At 63.1% G+C, this 16,942-nt stretch overlaps 5 protein-coding genes across 5 annotated transcripts; 1 reads left to right on the forward strand and 4 right to left on the reverse strand.

Moving 5' to 3' along the window:
• Positions 1–192: 192 nt before the first annotated feature.
• Positions 193–3,380, reverse strand: VTJ83DRAFT_2323 (uncharacterized protein; the record flags this gene model as incomplete). Its single annotated transcript, XM_071008581.1, has 2 exons — positions 193–2,758; positions 2,857–3,380. The coding sequence occupies 2 exons, from the start codon at positions 3,378–3,380 to the stop codon at positions 193–195; spliced, it is 3,090 nt and encodes a 1,029-aa protein (XP_070868863.1).
• A 2,539-nt stretch (positions 3,381–5,919) lies between these two features.
• Positions 5,920–6,996, reverse strand: VTJ83DRAFT_2324 (uncharacterized protein; the record flags this gene model as incomplete). The annotated part of the gene is made up of 2 exons (XM_071008582.1): positions 5,920–6,557; positions 6,627–6,996. The coding sequence occupies 2 exons, from the start codon at positions 6,994–6,996 to the stop codon at positions 5,920–5,922; spliced, it is 1,008 nt and encodes a 335-aa protein (XP_070868864.1).
• Positions 6,997–7,760: 764 nt separating this feature from the next.
• Positions 7,761–11,390, forward strand: VTJ83DRAFT_2325 (uncharacterized protein; the record flags this gene model as incomplete). The annotated part of the gene is made up of 1 exon (XM_071008583.1): positions 7,761–11,390. The coding sequence occupies one exon, from the start codon at positions 7,761–7,763 to the stop codon at positions 11,388–11,390; it is 3,630 nt and encodes a 1,209-aa protein (XP_070868865.1).
• A 271-nt stretch (positions 11,391–11,661) lies between these two features.
• On the reverse strand, positions 11,662–12,320 carry VTJ83DRAFT_2326 (uncharacterized protein; the record flags this gene model as incomplete). The annotated part of the gene is made up of 2 exons (XM_071008584.1): positions 11,662–11,763; positions 11,859–12,320. 2 exons carry the CDS (start codon positions 12,318–12,320, stop codon positions 11,662–11,664), a joined length of 564 nt encoding a protein of 187 aa, XP_070868866.1.
• Positions 12,321–14,340: 2,020 nt separating this feature from the next.
• VTJ83DRAFT_2327 (uncharacterized protein) lies at positions 14,341–16,758 on the reverse strand (the record flags this gene model as incomplete). The annotated part of the gene is made up of 1 exon (XM_071008585.1): positions 14,341–16,758. The coding sequence occupies one exon, from the start codon at positions 16,756–16,758 to the stop codon at positions 14,341–14,343; it is 2,418 nt and encodes an 805-aa protein (XP_070868867.1).
• Positions 16,759–16,942: the final 184 nt, after the last annotated feature.

The following is a 16,942-nucleotide window of genomic DNA, read 5'->3' on the forward strand; positions in this document are numbered from 1 at the left end:
CTGGCGGAACAATTCAATTACAAGAACCTTACTGGGTAGACACAAACAAGAAAAATACACTAAAAAACAATACCAACGAAAGGCGTCAGGCACCTCGAACCTTGACCACTGCTTTCTCTCCTGAAGCCTTCAACAGAAACATCCTCCCAACCAAGGCCCTTCACCAAGCGCCCAATCTCGTACATCCATACACTATACATGATACCTGGGGGAAACAGGTCGGGAGGAGGGTACCTTGGGTACCGAAGTACCAAGGTGAGAGAGTGAGGGAGAGAGTGAGAGAGAGAGAAAAGAGAGAGAAAGAAGGCCAGCCGTCATGGAGACCGTGCGCACATGATGTGTGTGTGTGTATGTGTGTATATGTGATGTGATGTGTGTGTGTGTGTGTGAGGGGGGGCTGGGAAACAGAACAAAACAAGCAAAGATGGAAAAAAAATTGAAGGAATCATCAAGTCGTCCATCCCAAACCTCGCCCTCCTTTTTTACTCGTCCAAGAAAACACCATCCTCTTCCTCCTCCTCCATCCTCAACACCAGGAACACGTCCTCGCTCAGAACGCGTCCTCAAAGGGGCAATCCACGCTCCCGTGCCCGTCCCTCTCGCACAGCGCGCACCACTTGTCCGGCTCCACCACGCCGCTCGTCTTGCCCGCCACCGGGCCCTGGTCCGAGAAGCTCGGCATCGACCGCAGCGTCGGGGGCGCCGCGGCCGGGGGCGCCGAGGGCGCTGTCGGCGTGGTGGCGCTCGTGGAGGGCATCGTGGGCGTCTTGGGCCCGCCGGCAGGCTTGACGGGCGACAGCGGCGCCGGCTTGATGCCGAGCGCGTCGACCTCGGCGTCGTAGTCGGGTGCCGAGATGGGAGCGCCGCCGTCCTCGTTGCCCGTGCTCGGCGCCGGTGCCGGCGGCTTGGCTTGCGACGGCTGGTCCGTGCCAAAGACGTTGGTGCACGACAGGATGTCGTGGCCCGCGGTCTCGCAGATCTCGCACCACAGGGCCGAATCCGCCGTGGCGGTGCTGTGGGCGTCGCTCTCGGCCGTGGCGTCGACCGTGGTGGAGGCGCCGCGAGGGCGCTGCGCCGGGGCCGCCAGCGGGGGACCGTGGCGGTCGCCGGCGCCGTGGGCGAGGTGAGGGTGGCCTTGGAGCCCCGCGAGTCGCGGATCGAGCTCCGCTGCTCGTTGCCGGCGCCGCTGCCGATCGTCACCCCGCTCGCCCGATGGTTCGGCCCGACGGCCGTGACGACGCTTCCCCGGCGGAGCATCTCAATCTCGCGCTCGAGCTCCTCCTCGCGGGCCATCTTGCTCTCGAGCAGGGCCCGGAGCTCGGCCACCTCGTTCTCGAGCCTCTCGCGCGCCAGCCGGTCCTCGATGGACTCGCTCGGCAGAACGGGCGTCCTGTCGGGGCTGATGATGTCGGCGTCGCCGCTGCTGTTGTTGCTGCTGCTGCCGCCGGCGCCGGCGCTGAGCGAGTGGATGATGGCCTTCAGGCCGCGGATCTCGTCCTCCTTCTGCTCCAGCTCCTTGGACACGTTGGCCCCGCCGCCGGCCGCGTTCGCCAGGGCGGCCTGAGCCTTTTCCTTTTCCCGCCGGAGCTCGGCGCGCGTCCTTTCCACCTCTCCCCGCAGGAACTCGACCTCCCCGCGCGCCTCGGCCTCGCCTCTCCTAGCGTCTTCGAGGCCTTCTTCGAGCTCCTGGACCAGCTCCTCCAGCTGCTTCAGCTGCGCCGCCACCGTATCGACGTCGGCGGTCCGCTCCTGGAGTTCCTGGATCTCCATCATCAGCTCCTCGATGCGCTTCTCGTACACGCGCTCCGTCTCGGAGCTCGCCATCTCGAGCGTGTCGATGGTGCTCCGGAAATCGGCGCGGTGGGCGTCAAACTCGGCCGTCAGCATGGCGATCTTCTCGTTCTTCTCGCGCACCAGGGCCCTCAGCTGCGCCGTGTCCTTGTCGCCCAGGCTGTCTCGCCGCTGCTGCTGCGCCGGCGGGCCTTCCGAGCTCTCGATCAGCCCCTGCAGCTCGTTCAGGCTGCTCTCCATCTCGGCCAGCGTCTGCGCTTGCTCCTTGAGCTGCCGGTCTCGGTCCTCCAGCTCGGCCCGCAGCCTCTCCACCTCTTCGTCGGCGGCGTGGTTGCCGGTGCGCGACATGGCCCTCGAGGCCGGCCGGACCTTGAGCGCGAACGACGACACCGACGATCCCATGCTGCCGTTGGTCTGGGTCCTCTGCACGCCGAGCGGCGCAACGTCGTCGTCGACCATGTTGTGGTGCGTGCTGATCCCCAGGACGGAAACGCTACGCGGTCCGACGCTAGGCTTCCGCGTGTGTCCTCCTCCCGGCGGCGCTCGCTTGCTGGGATCACCGGCGCTGCTGCGAACGCTCTGGGTGAGCTTGTTGGCCGACGTGGGGCTGGCGAGCCGGGGCGGCTGGCCCGTCGATCTCGGAGCCGGCGTGGCGAGGCGAGACGGCGGCCCGGGCGTCATAAACCTCCGGACGGGCGACTCGGGGCGTTGCAGCGACGGGCGGACCTTCTTCCCGAGCGGGCTCGAGGCGCGCGGGGTCGGCCCGAGGGACTGGCTGAGCTTGGGCACCCCCGGCGTGGGCGGCGACGTGAAGTTGGTCGCGTTCTGGCTGGCGACTCGCAACCCGCCGCTCGCGGGCGTCATGGGGTACGGGTTTCCGGGGATCGGGGGCGCCTCGCGCTTGATGGCCTTGGAGAGCGGGAGGAAGATGCCGGCGCCGGGCTGGACCGTTGTGAAGTAGTAAACGCTGTGGTTATTCAAGAAACCGACCGAGTCAGCTGTCGTTCGTGTCGACCGCCCCGGAAGAGGCGAGCAGAACCCCAGAAAACAAACAAACCGGCTTACCCGTCGACGTCGCCGTTGTTCTTGCCTCTGGCCGCGAACTCGGGGTGCAGCTCAACACCGGCAAACGTTCCCTTGCGGCCGGTGACGGGACCGATGAAGCGGACGGTGCCCATCATGCTGCCCGGCACCTCGACGGTATCCCCAATGGCGATGTCGTCGGCGGCGTGTGCGGCGGCGGCGAAGCGGCCGGGGGTGTGCGGCGGCGGCATGGGGGGCATCTCGTCGGTGTTGCTGCTGTTCAGAACCGAGTTGTAGGCGTAGGCATGCGAGTCATCGGGAATGGCGGCGAGCGAGTTCTGCGTAAGAGCGGCTACGGACCCCTTGCGGGAGAGGGCCGGGGGCGCCAGACGCGACGGGGAGGGCGAGAGGGTGTGCCTCTGCTGGGCGGCGTAAAGCTGGCCGAGATTGGGCGTGGATGCGGTCGCTGCGCCGCCGCGGAGGGGCCGTCGCGAGAGAGTGTGTCGGGTGGTGGTGTTGTATGCGGAGGTGGAGGCGGGTGTAGGCGTCGTGGTGGTGAGTGACATGATGAGGCAAGCTGCAAGGTTGGGCGGCGGAGCGCCCTGGCGATTGAGCTTTCTTGCTTACAGGCCCCACCGTGCTTTTTCCTGCTCCTTGCAGCTGGAAGATTCCGTCAAGAGCTGCCAGACCCGCTAAACCAGCAGCCACCAGGCACCAGGCACCAGGCACGGCCCCAAAAAAACGGCACTGCAGGTGCCTAGGTACCTTACTGAGGCGACTGCCCTGTAGGTAAGGCCCTGTATGTGCTTGGGTCGTAGTGCACTTCCGTTCGTCAAACGCCCTGTCCTGTAAAATGAACGCTGCGATGGCAGTCCTTTGGCCGCGTCCTGTCGCTTTCGGAGTTGCTCGAGCGGCTAGTCAAAAAAAAGCCCCCCAGGTCGACGGGAGCTAAGGGGAGCTTAGGCTTAGCTTTGTTGAGCGAGGCCGCCGGTCCGTCCTCACGGGAACGAGAGCGAGAGAGAGGGAGCTCCAGGGGCCCGTCGGGGTTATTTCAAGAAAGTCGGTGACGTGACCTATGGGGCGGCCAGATGAGGGTTGGACGATGCTTCTTCAATGATCGACGAGGTCCTGGCGTGGAATTGGGCGCTTTCTGCCCGGCAAATGACAATGAGCGGTTCACAAATGAAGATGGGCGAAAAGACAGTCGGGAAATGAAAAGGTGACCGGATGGCTGGCTCGAGCAACCATCACAATCAATCAATGACAAAGAAAAGAAAAGAAAAAAAGAATGGCGTGAACACAATAGACGAGGACGATGCCAGGTGGGCAGCCGTTGAAGTGGTTGTGTCAAACCTCAAAAGGTTGCCCGACAAAACTCTCGGCCAGCAGCAACCTGCAGAGGATGGATGGGAATGAAGAACGAAGCAGGTTGAACTACATCCAAGGAACACCCAGAAACCTCGTCTCTCAGGCAGGCGCCCCTCCGCTGTTTTAGTATCATTCCCGCTTCCCCTCCAAACCCGCACCAGCCTCGTGGCCTTCCTAGCGTCGTCTAACGCAAAAAGCGTCGGCATGGCCCAGCAACGCAGCATCGCTTGGCCGGGGATGTTGCAACAGAAGTGGGCTGCGCCCAATCTCGTGCCGGTGTTGATGCCGATGCACAGCGACGCACAGGCGACAGGCGGGGGGAGGCCCGTGGCGGGTGCATCGTCTCCTCCTGGGAGCCCCTCAGTCTCAAGATGGAAACAAAACATTGCCTTGAAGCTGGCTTCCCATTGTCAACAGATGCCGGCAGAGTCTCTCCCCCCAAGGGCACCTTTCCATGGCTCGGGTCCTTTCCCAGAGAAATCCGTTGGCACACAGCAAAGACAAGCTTCCATAATGAACGGGGATGCCAAGTCTGGATTCGATGACCATGATTTCCTTCAAGACACGCAACGTCGTCTCGGCTTCCACTTTCGTGCTGTCGTCACCAGGGCCCTTCCCTGACATTCGAGGGTACCTAGCGAAAAAAGAAAAGAAAAAAAAAAAAAGAAGAAAAAGGATAAAAAAAAACCCATGTTCTGTGCATACTGTGTAGGGAAACATTACGTGCAGATACTCGACAACGTTTTGTATAACTACTAACTAGTACGTACTGTGTACTGCACCACATCATTGCATCGCACTGCATCGGGCTTGTCAGGAGCTTGCCAGGAGCTTGGTTTGCCCATGTCAACAAAGCCGTTTTTGGTAGCCTGGGAAACCAAAATAGCCCCGCCCTCGTGATGCATGCACCGCGCTCCCGAAGGGCTGCTCCACCGATCCCAATCCCAATGCTGCTATGTACACGGCAGCGTCACAAGCACCGGCTCTGCATGCAGGGGCTGGCGAGCTGCCAGGGGCCAAAATGTCACGATGGTTTCGGGCCCATGATTCTGGAAACGCAGACATGGGTGGGTTATTGGATGGTTCCATCGTCATCAAGGCCGGAAGACCCGGACCTGTCCAGAGCGCCGAGAAACCACGACGTTGCTCTCTGAGTCTCTTGTTCTACCCGGCCTGGCCGAGCTCTGTCTCTTGCGCCACGCTCGGTGCAAAGGCATCGACAATATGCGTGGTAGTATGTAGTATATCGTCACCTGAAGAACCCGATCACGGGCTCTTTCCGACTCGGTGCTATCCGTGCCATCCAGTGACCCAAGGCTCGAGGACCCTCTCGCCGCTTCCCTTGCTGACGAGCTTGTCTAGCCACATCGACGCGCGGCACGATGCGGAACGGCGAGCGTGGTTCTAGAATGCTCTTCATGCCCCAATAGCAGCTGGTCCCGGACCGTGCTTGTTGATTACGCTTTTTCCATCCGCCGCTGCTCATCTCAGGACCGGTCACGGCGTCTCATTCCCGGGATTCAGCCGATTCCATGGCATATATTGTCGGCCGCATTCAGAAGATGTGCAAAAGTTGTCACGTTGTCACTTGTTGCGTTTCGCTCGTCTGCATCACACAGCCTAGCGGGGTAGTGGAGGATGCCGCAATGCCGCCACAGGATCGTTGGGAATGTCCGTTCCCTCTCCCTTCCCCCATCTCGAGACTGGGTGTTCGCCAAGGCAACCTGAGCGGCGAGTTCACGTGGGAGACTCGGGCCTCTGAATGATGTCCTCGCGGCTCACCGGGTGGCTCCCGTCGTTCATGACGATCGCCTGGCGGTGACGATGCCTCACCCTCTGCTCCTCCGCCGATTGCGTTCCCTGCAGCGACCGGAGGAGGAGCCGGGCCTGCTCGTCGTCCCCGATCTCGGCTATGCTGATGTTGCCCGGAAGCAGGACGCTGAGCCGCTCGATCAACGGCATGTTGTCCTCGCCGTCCCTCTCCGAGGGCGGGGGCGTGGCGGGCACGAGGCCGGCCCGCTGCAGCGCCTTTCTGCCGGCGGGCAGCGCCCGGATGCAGGCGACAATGTCGGTCACGCGGTTCGCCTTGTAGCGCATGTACCGCGCAAAGTTGCGCTGCCGCTCCTCCGGCGCGGAGCCCCAGTTTTGCTTGGCGAGCCACTTGTCGACAAACCCGGCCCGGATGAGCTTGCCGGCGTCGTACGAGCTGACGAGTTGGTTGATGAACATGAGGCACAGCTTCTCGGCCATGTCGCGGAGGGGGTACTCGTCCCAGGTCTCGTCGTCGAGCACCTCCTGCTCGGGATCCAGGGACAGCTCCAGGGACCGGACCAGGGCGGCGTACGCCTTCCAGGTGTGCAGTCTCTCAAACCCCCCTGGGAGACAGGTTAGCCGGACGCCATGCGTTCCCAGCGTAGCATGAAAAGAAAAAAAGGATCACGCACGAGGATCGGAAATGACGGCGAGCGCCCTCAGGTACCTCATGCGCTCGTCGTACTCGGGGCGCGTGATGCCCCAAAGCAGCGTCTCGACCGTGTCCTTGTCATTGAAGGCTCTGTCGCACAGGATCTTGGCGGCCGTCTCGCGGATCGACTGGTTGTAGTGGCCCAGGAGGGTGTCGAGGGTGCTCAGCTGCAGCGCGTCTTCGGTGTCCTGCGTGATGTACTGCGTCTTGGGCTGGGGAGCCTTGATCTCGGCCTCGTCGCGCCACTTCCTGAGCAGGATGCGCACGCCAAAGAGCCAGCCGATGGCGTTGACGGCGAGGTAGCCGAGCAAGACCCGGTCGTCTCGGATCAGCCTGAGTAGCCAACCCATGGCGCGGCCCAGGTTGCCAGTCGTCCTGGTGATGTTGGCATGGGGCAGCAGGGCGCTGGGGTCGGGGTGGGTTGAGCGGAAGTGGTAGAAGAAGCACGCAACCTCGAGGCATGCAGCGGAACCTTTCGCTTGGTCGAGTATCCAGCTCCAGCTCCACTTGAATCCACCTCGGCGACAAGGCCCCCCCCCCCCCCCCCAAGCTGGCGGGTTTCTGCCAAGCTTCACCGCCAGCCTGGAAGGGTTGTCGCAGTCGTTGTGTGCAGCGGGTCAGAAGCACACGTACTGTGTACTGTGTAACTAGTATGCGGGGTGGGTCTCGGGCATGTGACCACGCGGCGTGTCTGGCGGGGCGATTTCATGATGACGCGCTTCCTTTTTTCAACCCCGGAAAACTGCCTCGGATCTCCGGCGGGACGGACCATGGCCACCTCTGCGCCCAAACCGCACGGTCGGGTCTGACGTGAACTCGCCACCCCAAGGCCCAAGGCCCCGAGTCTACTTAGGCATCTTATCTACCTACATACTTTCCGCTACTGCTCTGTCTTCTCGGGTTGCCTGCGAACTCAGCAAACCCCTGCTGTTTTTTTTTTCGGGCTGATGCCGATGCTGAAGCGAACGCCGTGATGCCCTGCCCGGGGGCTCTTTGGCTTCTCTTGTTAAAACACCTGGCATCAGAAAAAGCTTAAGACAATTCGCACAAATCATGCCATGGACCCGGTTTCGTCCTTGACTCCTTCGAGACCGACGGCCATTACTTTACCGCCATGGGCAGCCGTCTTGAGAAAAACTCGGCGGCGATGCAGAAGCGCATCGCCAGCCACGAGTTCAACGATGAGGATGGCGAAGAGTACGAGGCCAGCGAGTTTGGCGGCTTTGGCGACTATTTCCGTCGCAAGAAGATCAAGCTGCAGAACCTCGACGTAGAGCTACGCGCCCAGGCCGCGGACAAGCCCCAGATCTTCCAGGGGGTCGTCGCCCACGTCACCGGCTACACCCAGCCCCCGTTGCACGTCTTGCATCGCGAGCTTGTCCAGCACGGCGCGGGCTTTTTGCAATATCTTGACGGCAAGACGACGGCCACTCACATCATCGCCTCGGCTCTGCCGCCCAAGAAGATGGCCGAGCTCCACCGGTATCGTGTCGTCAAGCCCGCCTGGGTCGTGGACTCGATCGCCGCAGGGCGCCTGCTCCCCTGGGCCGATTATCGCGTCATCGACGACGGGCCGAGGCAGAAGGTCATCAAATTCGGGGCCGGAAGGCTGGCGGCCGAGGCCACCCAGCGGTCGCCTGCCGGGTATCGCGAGCAGACCCAGAACAGCTTCTACACGAGCCAGCTGCACAAGTCGGGACCGGATCCCACGCCCCAAGGTTCCCCCAGTCCGTTCTCGGTTCCCTCCGCCCCGAAGCCTCGTCGGGCTGCGCTGGAGACGCTCGATGACCCGGATGGCATGGACGCGGACGAGGAAGAGGATTCGGCGAGGCCGGGAGAGCAAGCCGAGAGCAGCGCCTCCGGAAATCCGCCGTCAGCGGCGGTCGACCCTCCTCCTCCAGAAGCGCCAACGCACGGCCCCGATCCAGGACCTGTCCCCAAGCCCCCCGGGAAGCCCATGACATCGGAAGAGCACAACGCCCTGCTTCTCCAGGACCCCAAGATCCGAAAGTCGACCACCGCCAACCCCAACTTCCTGAAGCAGTACTACTCCGAGAGCCGCCTGCATCACCTCTCCACCTGGAAGGCCGAACTGAAGTCGCGCCTGATGAAGATGGCCGCGTCGAGAGGCGCGCCGGCGAACCCAACGCGGCGAAAGGCCGGGGCGCGTCGGTACATTCTGCACGTCGATTTTGACAGCTTCTTCTGCGCCGTTTCCCTCCGAGACCACGCGCCAGAGTACCGCGACAAGCCCGCCGTCGTGGCCCACAGCACCGGCAGCGGCTCCGAGATCGCCTCGTGCAACTACCCGGCCCGCAAGTTTGGCGTCAAGAACGGCATGTGGATGAAGCGCGCCCAGGAGCTCTGCCCGGATCTCAAGGTCTTGCCGTACGACTTTCCCGCCTACGAAGAGGCGAGCCGTCGCTTTTACGACGCCATTCTCAGGGTCGGCGGGGTTGTCCAAAGCGTCAGCATCGACGAGGCGCTGGTCGACATCACCGATCTTGTCCACGGCGCGGCAGGATCCCAGGGCGCGATCGGCGTCGGCGAAGGCAGCATCGAGAGGGAGCAGGAAAAGGCGGACGAAATCGCGTCGAACCTGAGGGCCGAGATCAAAAAGCAGACCGGCTGTAACGTCTCGGTGGGCATCGGCGGGAATATCCTCCTCGCCAAGGTCGCCCTGCGCAAGGCGAAACCCGCAGGCCAGCATCAGATCCGGCCGGAGGAGGTTTTGGACGTCCTCGGCGACCTCAAGGCGAGCGATCTCCCCGGCGTGGCCTACAGCATCGGGGGCCGGCTCGAGGAGATGGGCATCACGCTCGTCAAGGACCTGCGCCAGACCTCCAAGGAGCGGCTCACCTCGGCCCTGGGCCCGAAAACGGGCGAGAAGCTGTGGGAGTACGCTCGCGGCATCGACCGCGCCGAGGTCGGCGAGCAGCCCGTTCGCAAGTCCGTCTCGGCCGATGTGAACTGGGGCATCCGGTTCATCAGCCAGGAAGAGGCCGAAGAGTTTGTCCGCAACCTCTGCCAGGAGCTCGAGCGCCGTCTCCTGAACGAGGGCGTCAAGGGCAAACAATTGACCATGAAGATCATGCGGCGCTCGGCCGACGCTCCCTTGGACCCGCCCAAGCACCTGGGACACGGGAAGTGCGACACCTTCACCAAGAGCATCAGCTTCGGCGTAGCCACCAACGACGCCGAGCTTCTCGGCAGGGAGTCGGTCATGATGTTGCGCTCGTACAAGATCACCCCCGGCGATCTCCGGGGCCTTGGGGTCCAGATGACCAAGCTGGAGCCCATCAAGCCCTCGGCCGCGCCCGGGAGCGGTCAGAGGACGCTCACGTTTGGCGGGATGGCGCCAAGGAGGCTCAAGACGGAGCCCATCGAGGATTCCGCCGGCGCTGCGACGGCGCCCAAGAGGCCCAAGCCAGATCCCATCGAAGATGAGTTCTCGACCGGCATGACGCATCGCGGCTCCGCAGCAGAAGTCGAACGGGACCCCATCACGGTCGACCCGGTAACGCCTCGGAAGCCCAAGGTGCATCCCGCCCTTGCCCTCGCCAGGGCCAACGCGGCCGACGAGAAGGCCACGACGCCGCTCAACATCGCCGGCACCCAGTTCATCATCCCGTCCAACCCCGACCCTGCCGTGCTGGCCGAGCTGCCCCAGGACATACGCCGGCGGCTCGTCCACCCGTTCAAACAGCAGCAGCAGCAGAAGAAGAAGAAGCCGTCCGGCCCGGCATCTCCCGCCGCTGCCACCTTCCCATCGCGACCTCCAAGCCCGGCCGTCCCGACAGACGACGACATCCCGTCCGACGTCGACCCCGAGGTCTTTCATGCCCTCCCAGAGGACGTCAAAGCCGAGGTCCGCGCTGCGTACGGTCACAAGACGCAACAGAAAATACAAAGCCGTCCTGCCAGCGCCGCCGGAGGCGTCCAGACGCGCCTCCCGCCACCCCCGAGGGCCGACCGCGTTGCCCAGCGACCGCGGGAGCGATCTCCGCCGGCCAAGCCCGGGGGGATCAAGCGCCTCTTCAACCGCGCCCGGGAACGCGCGCGCGATGCCGAGGCAGGGCTCATGCAAACCAGTCTTTCCGCGGCCCTGGGGCGCAGCCACGAACCGCAGCAGCAGCAGCAGCAGCAGCACGAGGCCGGGAGTGGCGTGGCGGATATGCCGGAGGAGCTGGACCCGACCTTCCTGGCCGAGCTGCCCGAGGACGTGCGAAGGGATGTGCTCGAGGACCATCGCCGGCGGATGCGGCTGCGACATCAACAACAGCAACAACAGCAGCAACAGCAGCAGCGGGCCGAGGCTCAGAGGTCTGCCGGGAATGGGGTGGGGGTTGGCGGCGGCGGGCTGGCGCAAGCACGTCTCAAGTTTCCCCCCAAACCGCCGCGCATCAGCTTCACACGCCCCGGGGTTACGTCGCTGCGCGAGATCAAAGACACGGTCAGCACCTGGCACGGTGCGACGCGCGACGAGGGCCCGCACACGGAGGACGTGGAGGTGTTTGCGCGGTACGTGGGGAGGGTGGTGACGGAGGAGAGGGACATGGAGAAGGCGAGGGCGCTGGTGAGGTGGCTGGAGTGGCTTGTCGAGGAGGACGGCGGGACGGAAGAGCATCGGGGCGGCGGCCGGAGCGCTGGGAAGACGGCGTGGAGGGAGGCTGTGGAAAGGGTCAAGGATGCGGTGCAGGAAGGGATGAAGGCGAGAGGGTTGGGAAAGATGGAGTTTGGGTGAGGGACTTTGAGGTTTCTGTTGGAACGAGCCTCTTGTTTGGACACGACGTGCCCTGGTTGGGAACAGAAGTGAGCCAAACGCGCATGGAGTGCGAAGAACGAGTATTCCATGACGGGAGTCTACAAGCACGTAGTATTTTTGATCCAAAGGGTATATACCGAAGCCAAACAACCTCATAAACATCCTCCCCCCCTCTCCTTGTTTCAACCGTGCCGATCGATCCCGAACAGCAAGGACACATCACACGATCAAGACGTGGCATCTTCGTGGATCACACACCATCTTGCATCAACGCGAAGGACATGGCAGCTCCGACGGCAACAAGCCCGGCAGCGCTCCAAGCCGTGCGAGCGGCAGAGTTCAAGGTGTAGACCTGCCAACCACCCAACGTTAGAAAGACACGCTCCCATCCAGCTCGCTTCCAACCCTTCCCCCCTCCCCAAGGACCAACCGCGCAAGAAGACGTACCGATAGCTTCAAATTCCCCCCGCAGGCCTGCGTCTGGTTCCCCTCGCAGGGCAGGTCGCACTCGTCGTCGGCGAGCCTGGCCGACAGGCCGCTGAGGCTGGTGGCGCACCAGCACTCGCGCGCGTACTCGAGCCCCGCGAACGCGTAGGGGGCCGTGTTGCCCCCCTGCGCGTCGCCGGCGCCGGTGCTGCAGTGCTCGAGGCAGCGCCGGACCGTCATGCGCCCGGGCTCAATCTCCACCTTGCCGCCGTGCAGGGCGCGCAGCCCCGTCGTGTTGGGGATGTCGGTGGTCTCGTTGTAGCAGCCGTGGTAGACGTAGCCGGTGGCCGGGTCGTTGAAGATGGCGAGGGAGGAGGGGGCCGAGCCTTGGGCGGCCGCCTGGCCGGCGAGGAGGAGGAGCAGGAGGAGGGAGGAGAAGAAGAAGAAGAAGAAGAAGAAGGGGGAGGGGGTGAAGCGGTCCATGATGGGCGGGTTGGGTGAGATGCGATGTTTGATGGATGAGATGGTTTGGGTGGTTGAGAGGGTTCCGTGAGACAGGTGGCGGCGTTGGGTGTCTGAGATTGTCTTACAAACGCATCAAACCACCGGGCGTGGAATCCACCGTGTTGGGAAGTGCACCCGGAAGCGTAAACAAACGGAAGGGTGAAAAAAAAGGAGCGTGGTGGATCGAAGCGATCAAGACCTCGCGGCGAGGTTCGAATCCCCCATCGATGAGGAAAGAAGAAGGGAAAAGAAAATTCAAAAATCTGGTTGCCTGCAGCTGTTCGGGGATGTTTATTTGTCGGTTTGCCCGTTAGCCCTCAGCCTTTTCAGGTCCAGACCTGATTTCATGGGGGGGGGGGGGGGGCCGGGTGTGTGTGTACTGGGCATGTGTGGATGTATGTGTACTGCGTATGTGTGTGAGCGTTCCCTTTCTCGTGTGTGCCTGTCAGGGCCCCCCGTCCCGCGCTGCCCAAAAAAAATATGGACAGGGCTGAGAGAGGTTAGGGGCCGGAAGCTAGGTAGGTCCCTCTGAACTGCGCCGCTAAGCTGCAGAGAAGCGTGGGTCCGCTAAACTAGCCCCTGACGGCCTGACGGGAGCTTACCCAAAGTCCTCCCACGCCTTCAGCCCGCCAACTCGGGACGCTGCCGCTCGTTGGCGTCCGTTGGTGCCGTGCTAATCTTGCGTGCTGTGTTGGGCTCGGTGGGGAACAGATCATGACAACACCGGCATGATGTCGTCCGGTTGGTTCTTCCGCTTGGTGCTGACAAGGCTGGAGGGAGGCTGCTCTGCTATGTATGTAACCGTGTGTATACAAGGCTACTACACCTCCCCTGATGTAGGATAGCCGAACGTATCTTCTTGGCCAATGCAATGTGTTTGTTCGTTTGACGAATGAATAAATCAATGTCTTGGTTTCAACGACTTGTATGTATAATTATCAAGTTGTCGGCTGCTGCTTCTGCTGCAGCAGCAGCTGCTGTTGTTGTGGCTGATGCACGATGCTGCTGTGTCTCGCCCCGTCCCCTGCAAGCTTCCGTACGTACATAAGCCTCAATACATACAGCAACACCATCCGTCAAACGACCTCCACAAAGCCGCGACGCCTGCCTTCTTCTTCTTCTTCTTCTTTTTCTTCTCCCTCATCCACAAAAAGCTCACCGGCTCCAGCCCACGCCACCCACCCTCACGCGGGTTGCTGTCTCGAGCAGCTTCAGACGGAGTGCTACCTCCCATCCACCCTCACGCGGGTTGCTGCCCTCGAACAACTTCAGGTGGCAGAACCTTTGCCGGCTACGAAAACCCCCAGAGGGATTTTACAAGATTTGGCATCCAGACTTGCAGACTTTTACTTAGCAGGTTCTCGTAGAAGGTCCCTAAAGGGTTTCATGTGCTCGTGACCACATGGGCGCATGCGTTGGACCCGCGAGACATGCCCGGTATGAGGCAATGTCTTTTTTTTTTTTTTTGTGTCTTCCCCCGTCCCGACTCGAACCCAGGCGTCTAGGTTCGTGATGGCAGTTTCCCGCAGCCGTGCGTGCCCCCCGCTGAGCCACCACGCCGTTCGGCGTGTTGTTCGCTGCGGAGGGTGGCAGGCACTTGCGCAACAGCGAGTTATATGGGACGGACCGTTCCATCGTCGTGATTCCTCTCCTCCTCCTCATCATCATCACATGAGACCGGATTTTCTACCTCCTCTTCTTAGTCTTCCACGTCATTGTCCCGGAGGTTGCCATTCAAACGCTCTCCCACAAGGACCAGCTGAATGTGGCTCAGCTGAGGTCAAGTTCAGCTATTCTGGAGTAGTACAATGTTCCATTGTCTTGAACCAGGCACCATGCAGTGAGTCTCCATCACAAGCCCACCCCCCCCTATGCTCTAACGAAATGTAACTACATGGACCTTTTGGGTGCCTCTACATGATACAATGCGTAAGTCATCACACGTGATTTCCACGGATGCCTGTTTCTATATGCTTTCCACACCCCCGCCCGTCATCTCTCAGTCGGCCCTCTTGACCGACCCCCAGCTTCCCACCAGCTCCATCGCCTTCTCCCCTCCGTCCGCCAGCTTGTCCTCCCGCAGGACCTCGGCCAAGCACTTCCACGGATCCCTGGCGCCGCCCCACTTGAGCAGGCTCTCCTTCAGGTGCTCGCCGTTCTCCCTCAGCAACGCGGCCTCGCCCTCGCCCGACTTGAAGACCACGTCCCAGACCCTCTGGGCCAGCACGCGGTCAAACAGGTAGCTGTAGTAGGTGCTCCCGTAGCCCGACAGGTGGCCAAAGAAGCCCTGCCACCTCGTGCCCGGCGGGTCGGCCGGCCCGGCGCCAAAGGTGCGCTGCAGCTCGTGGAAGATGTGGGTCGAGTCGAACTCGGGCTGGGCGGCGAGCGGCGAGTGCAGCGCCTGGTCCAGCATGGCGAGGATGATTTGGTTTTCCGTGTCGAGGGCCTCGAACCGGCGGGCCTGGCGCACCTTTTGCGCCACCATGCGGTACGGCAAGGGCTCGTGGGTCTCGTGGTGGCGCGCGAACTGGTTGAGGACGGCGGCGTCGGCGGCAAAGTACTCCATCAGCGTCGAGGGGAGCTCGGCGAGGTCGGTGGCGCAGCGGGTGCCCGAGACGGTCTGGAAGGAGGTGCGCGCGAGCACCGAGTGGATGGCGTGGCCCATCTCGTGGAACAGGGTTTCGACCTGGAAGAAGGAGAGCAGCGCCGGCTGGTCGGCCGAGGGGCGGGGGAAGTCGCAGACGAGCGCGATGGTAGGGAGCTGCTTGATGGAGCCGCCGGGCGCGCGCGAAAAGTTCATGCCGTCGGTGGCGGCGTACTCGGGGGTGGCGAAGGCCGCGACGTCCGGGTCCTGCTGGGACTGCTCCCAGGCCTCGGCCATCTCGGCCGGGAAGATCTCGCGCGAGCAGCGGACCGTGTAGTGGGCGGGGTTGGGGGACTTGTCGGGGCGGTAGAACAGGTCGCAGTAGAGCACGGCGACGTGGCCGTCCGTGTCGGACCAGACGTCCAGGCGGCGCACGTCCGGGTCCCAGGTTTCGCCGCGGAGCGGCTTCTGCGGGACGAGGCGGATGCCGTAGAGGGCGCTGAACAGGCGCGAGAGGCCTTGCATGACGACGCCGAGGGAAAAGTACGGGGAGAGGTTGTCGCCGTGGCGGTCGCGGGTCGGCTGGCGCAGGGCCCGGCGGAGCTGGTCTTGGTAGTAGTCCTTGTCCCAGGGGTCGAGGCGCGTGGCGTGGGGGAAGTCCTTTTGCTTCTCCATGAGCAGCTCGACCATCTCGCGCCGGGCGCGGGGCTGGTTGTTGTCGGCCAGGGCGCGGAGGAACTTGTCGACGGCCTCGGGGCTGCGGGCCATCATGCGGTCGCGAAGGGCCAGGTGGCCGTAGCTCTCGAAGCCCGAGAGGGTGGCCAGCTCGGAGCGCAGGCGCATCAGGTGCTCGAGGAGCTTGACGGAGCGGGACGAGGCGGTGCGGGACGCGTAGTAGATGACCTTGCGGGTGCCGGGCTCGTGCACGGTGCGCAGGGCCAGCACGGCCTCGCCGCTCATGGTGTACAGGTGGACCTTGCCGTTGCGGGTGAGAGCGCGGGCCTGGAGGGGGTCCATGCCGTGCATCTCGCTGCTGGGGATCGCCAGGGTGGGCTGCTCGGGCTGTGCCTCCTGGACGAAGGCGGAGCCGACGGCGCTGATCTCGGACGACAGCTCGACGAAGCGGTCGCGGTACCTCTTGGGCAGGTTGACGGCCGACTTCATAAAGTCGAGATGCAGGACCTCGGCCACGGCCTTTTCCTCCTCGGACCAGGCCGACGTCACGTCCGGGTTGGCCATGGCGGTGGACAGCTGGTCGTGCAGGCCCGTCATGGTGTTGAGCTCGTTCATGTACTGGTAGACCATCTCCCAGGCGGCGCTGGCCATGCGCTGGACCTCGTGGTTGGGATGCGTCATGCGCACAAAGTCGGCCATGTCGAGCACGCGGCAGAGGACGTCGCTCAGGCGGTCGAGGTCGCGGACGATGGCGCGGTACTCGTCGACCGAGGAGGCGGCCAGGACCCGGTCGACGATGACGCGGGCCTTTCGGAGGCTGACCTCGGCAAAGGTGAGAAAGCCCTGCGGCTTCTTGAGGTAGGCGTTGCGGAAAAGGCCGACGTTGATGCCGCTCGAGAGCTGCGAGAATTCTTTCCAGAAGCTGGGCTGGTCGAAGATGGAGCGCAGGGCCGCGTCCTCGCGGCGAAAGTGCGGGGCATGGCTGGCCGGGATGATGGGCTCGTCGAAGGGGAGGGAGCTGGAGGACGACCAGCGCGAGGTCGCCAGGGATCGGCGCTGCTGGCGGTGGTCATGGGGGGCGCGCAGGCGGCGGCAGCTCGAGCAGATCCATCGCTGCCATTGCGGCCACTGCGTCGGGCGCCCGACGGCCTTGATCATGGTGGGCACCACGGCCTGCTAGGCGAGGAAGGTTGTGTAACCACGGGGCCAGGGACGGGCGAGGAGGGGATCGGACAGCGAGGTCGGAGGCGGGTGCAGTCTACCGCGGGGTGAAGGCTGAGAGCGAGGCGGCTATGCACATGGAAGCTCGGTTCATGAGACAAGTCGGTCGGTGCGCGGAGCA

The sequence above is a fragment of the Remersonia thermophila genome, chromosome 2 (assembly GCF_042764415.1).
Source record: "Remersonia thermophila strain ATCC 22073 chromosome 2, whole genome shotgun sequence".
NCBI classification, from domain to species: Eukaryota; Fungi; Ascomycota; class Sordariomycetes; order Sordariales; family Chaetomiaceae; genus Remersonia; species Remersonia thermophila.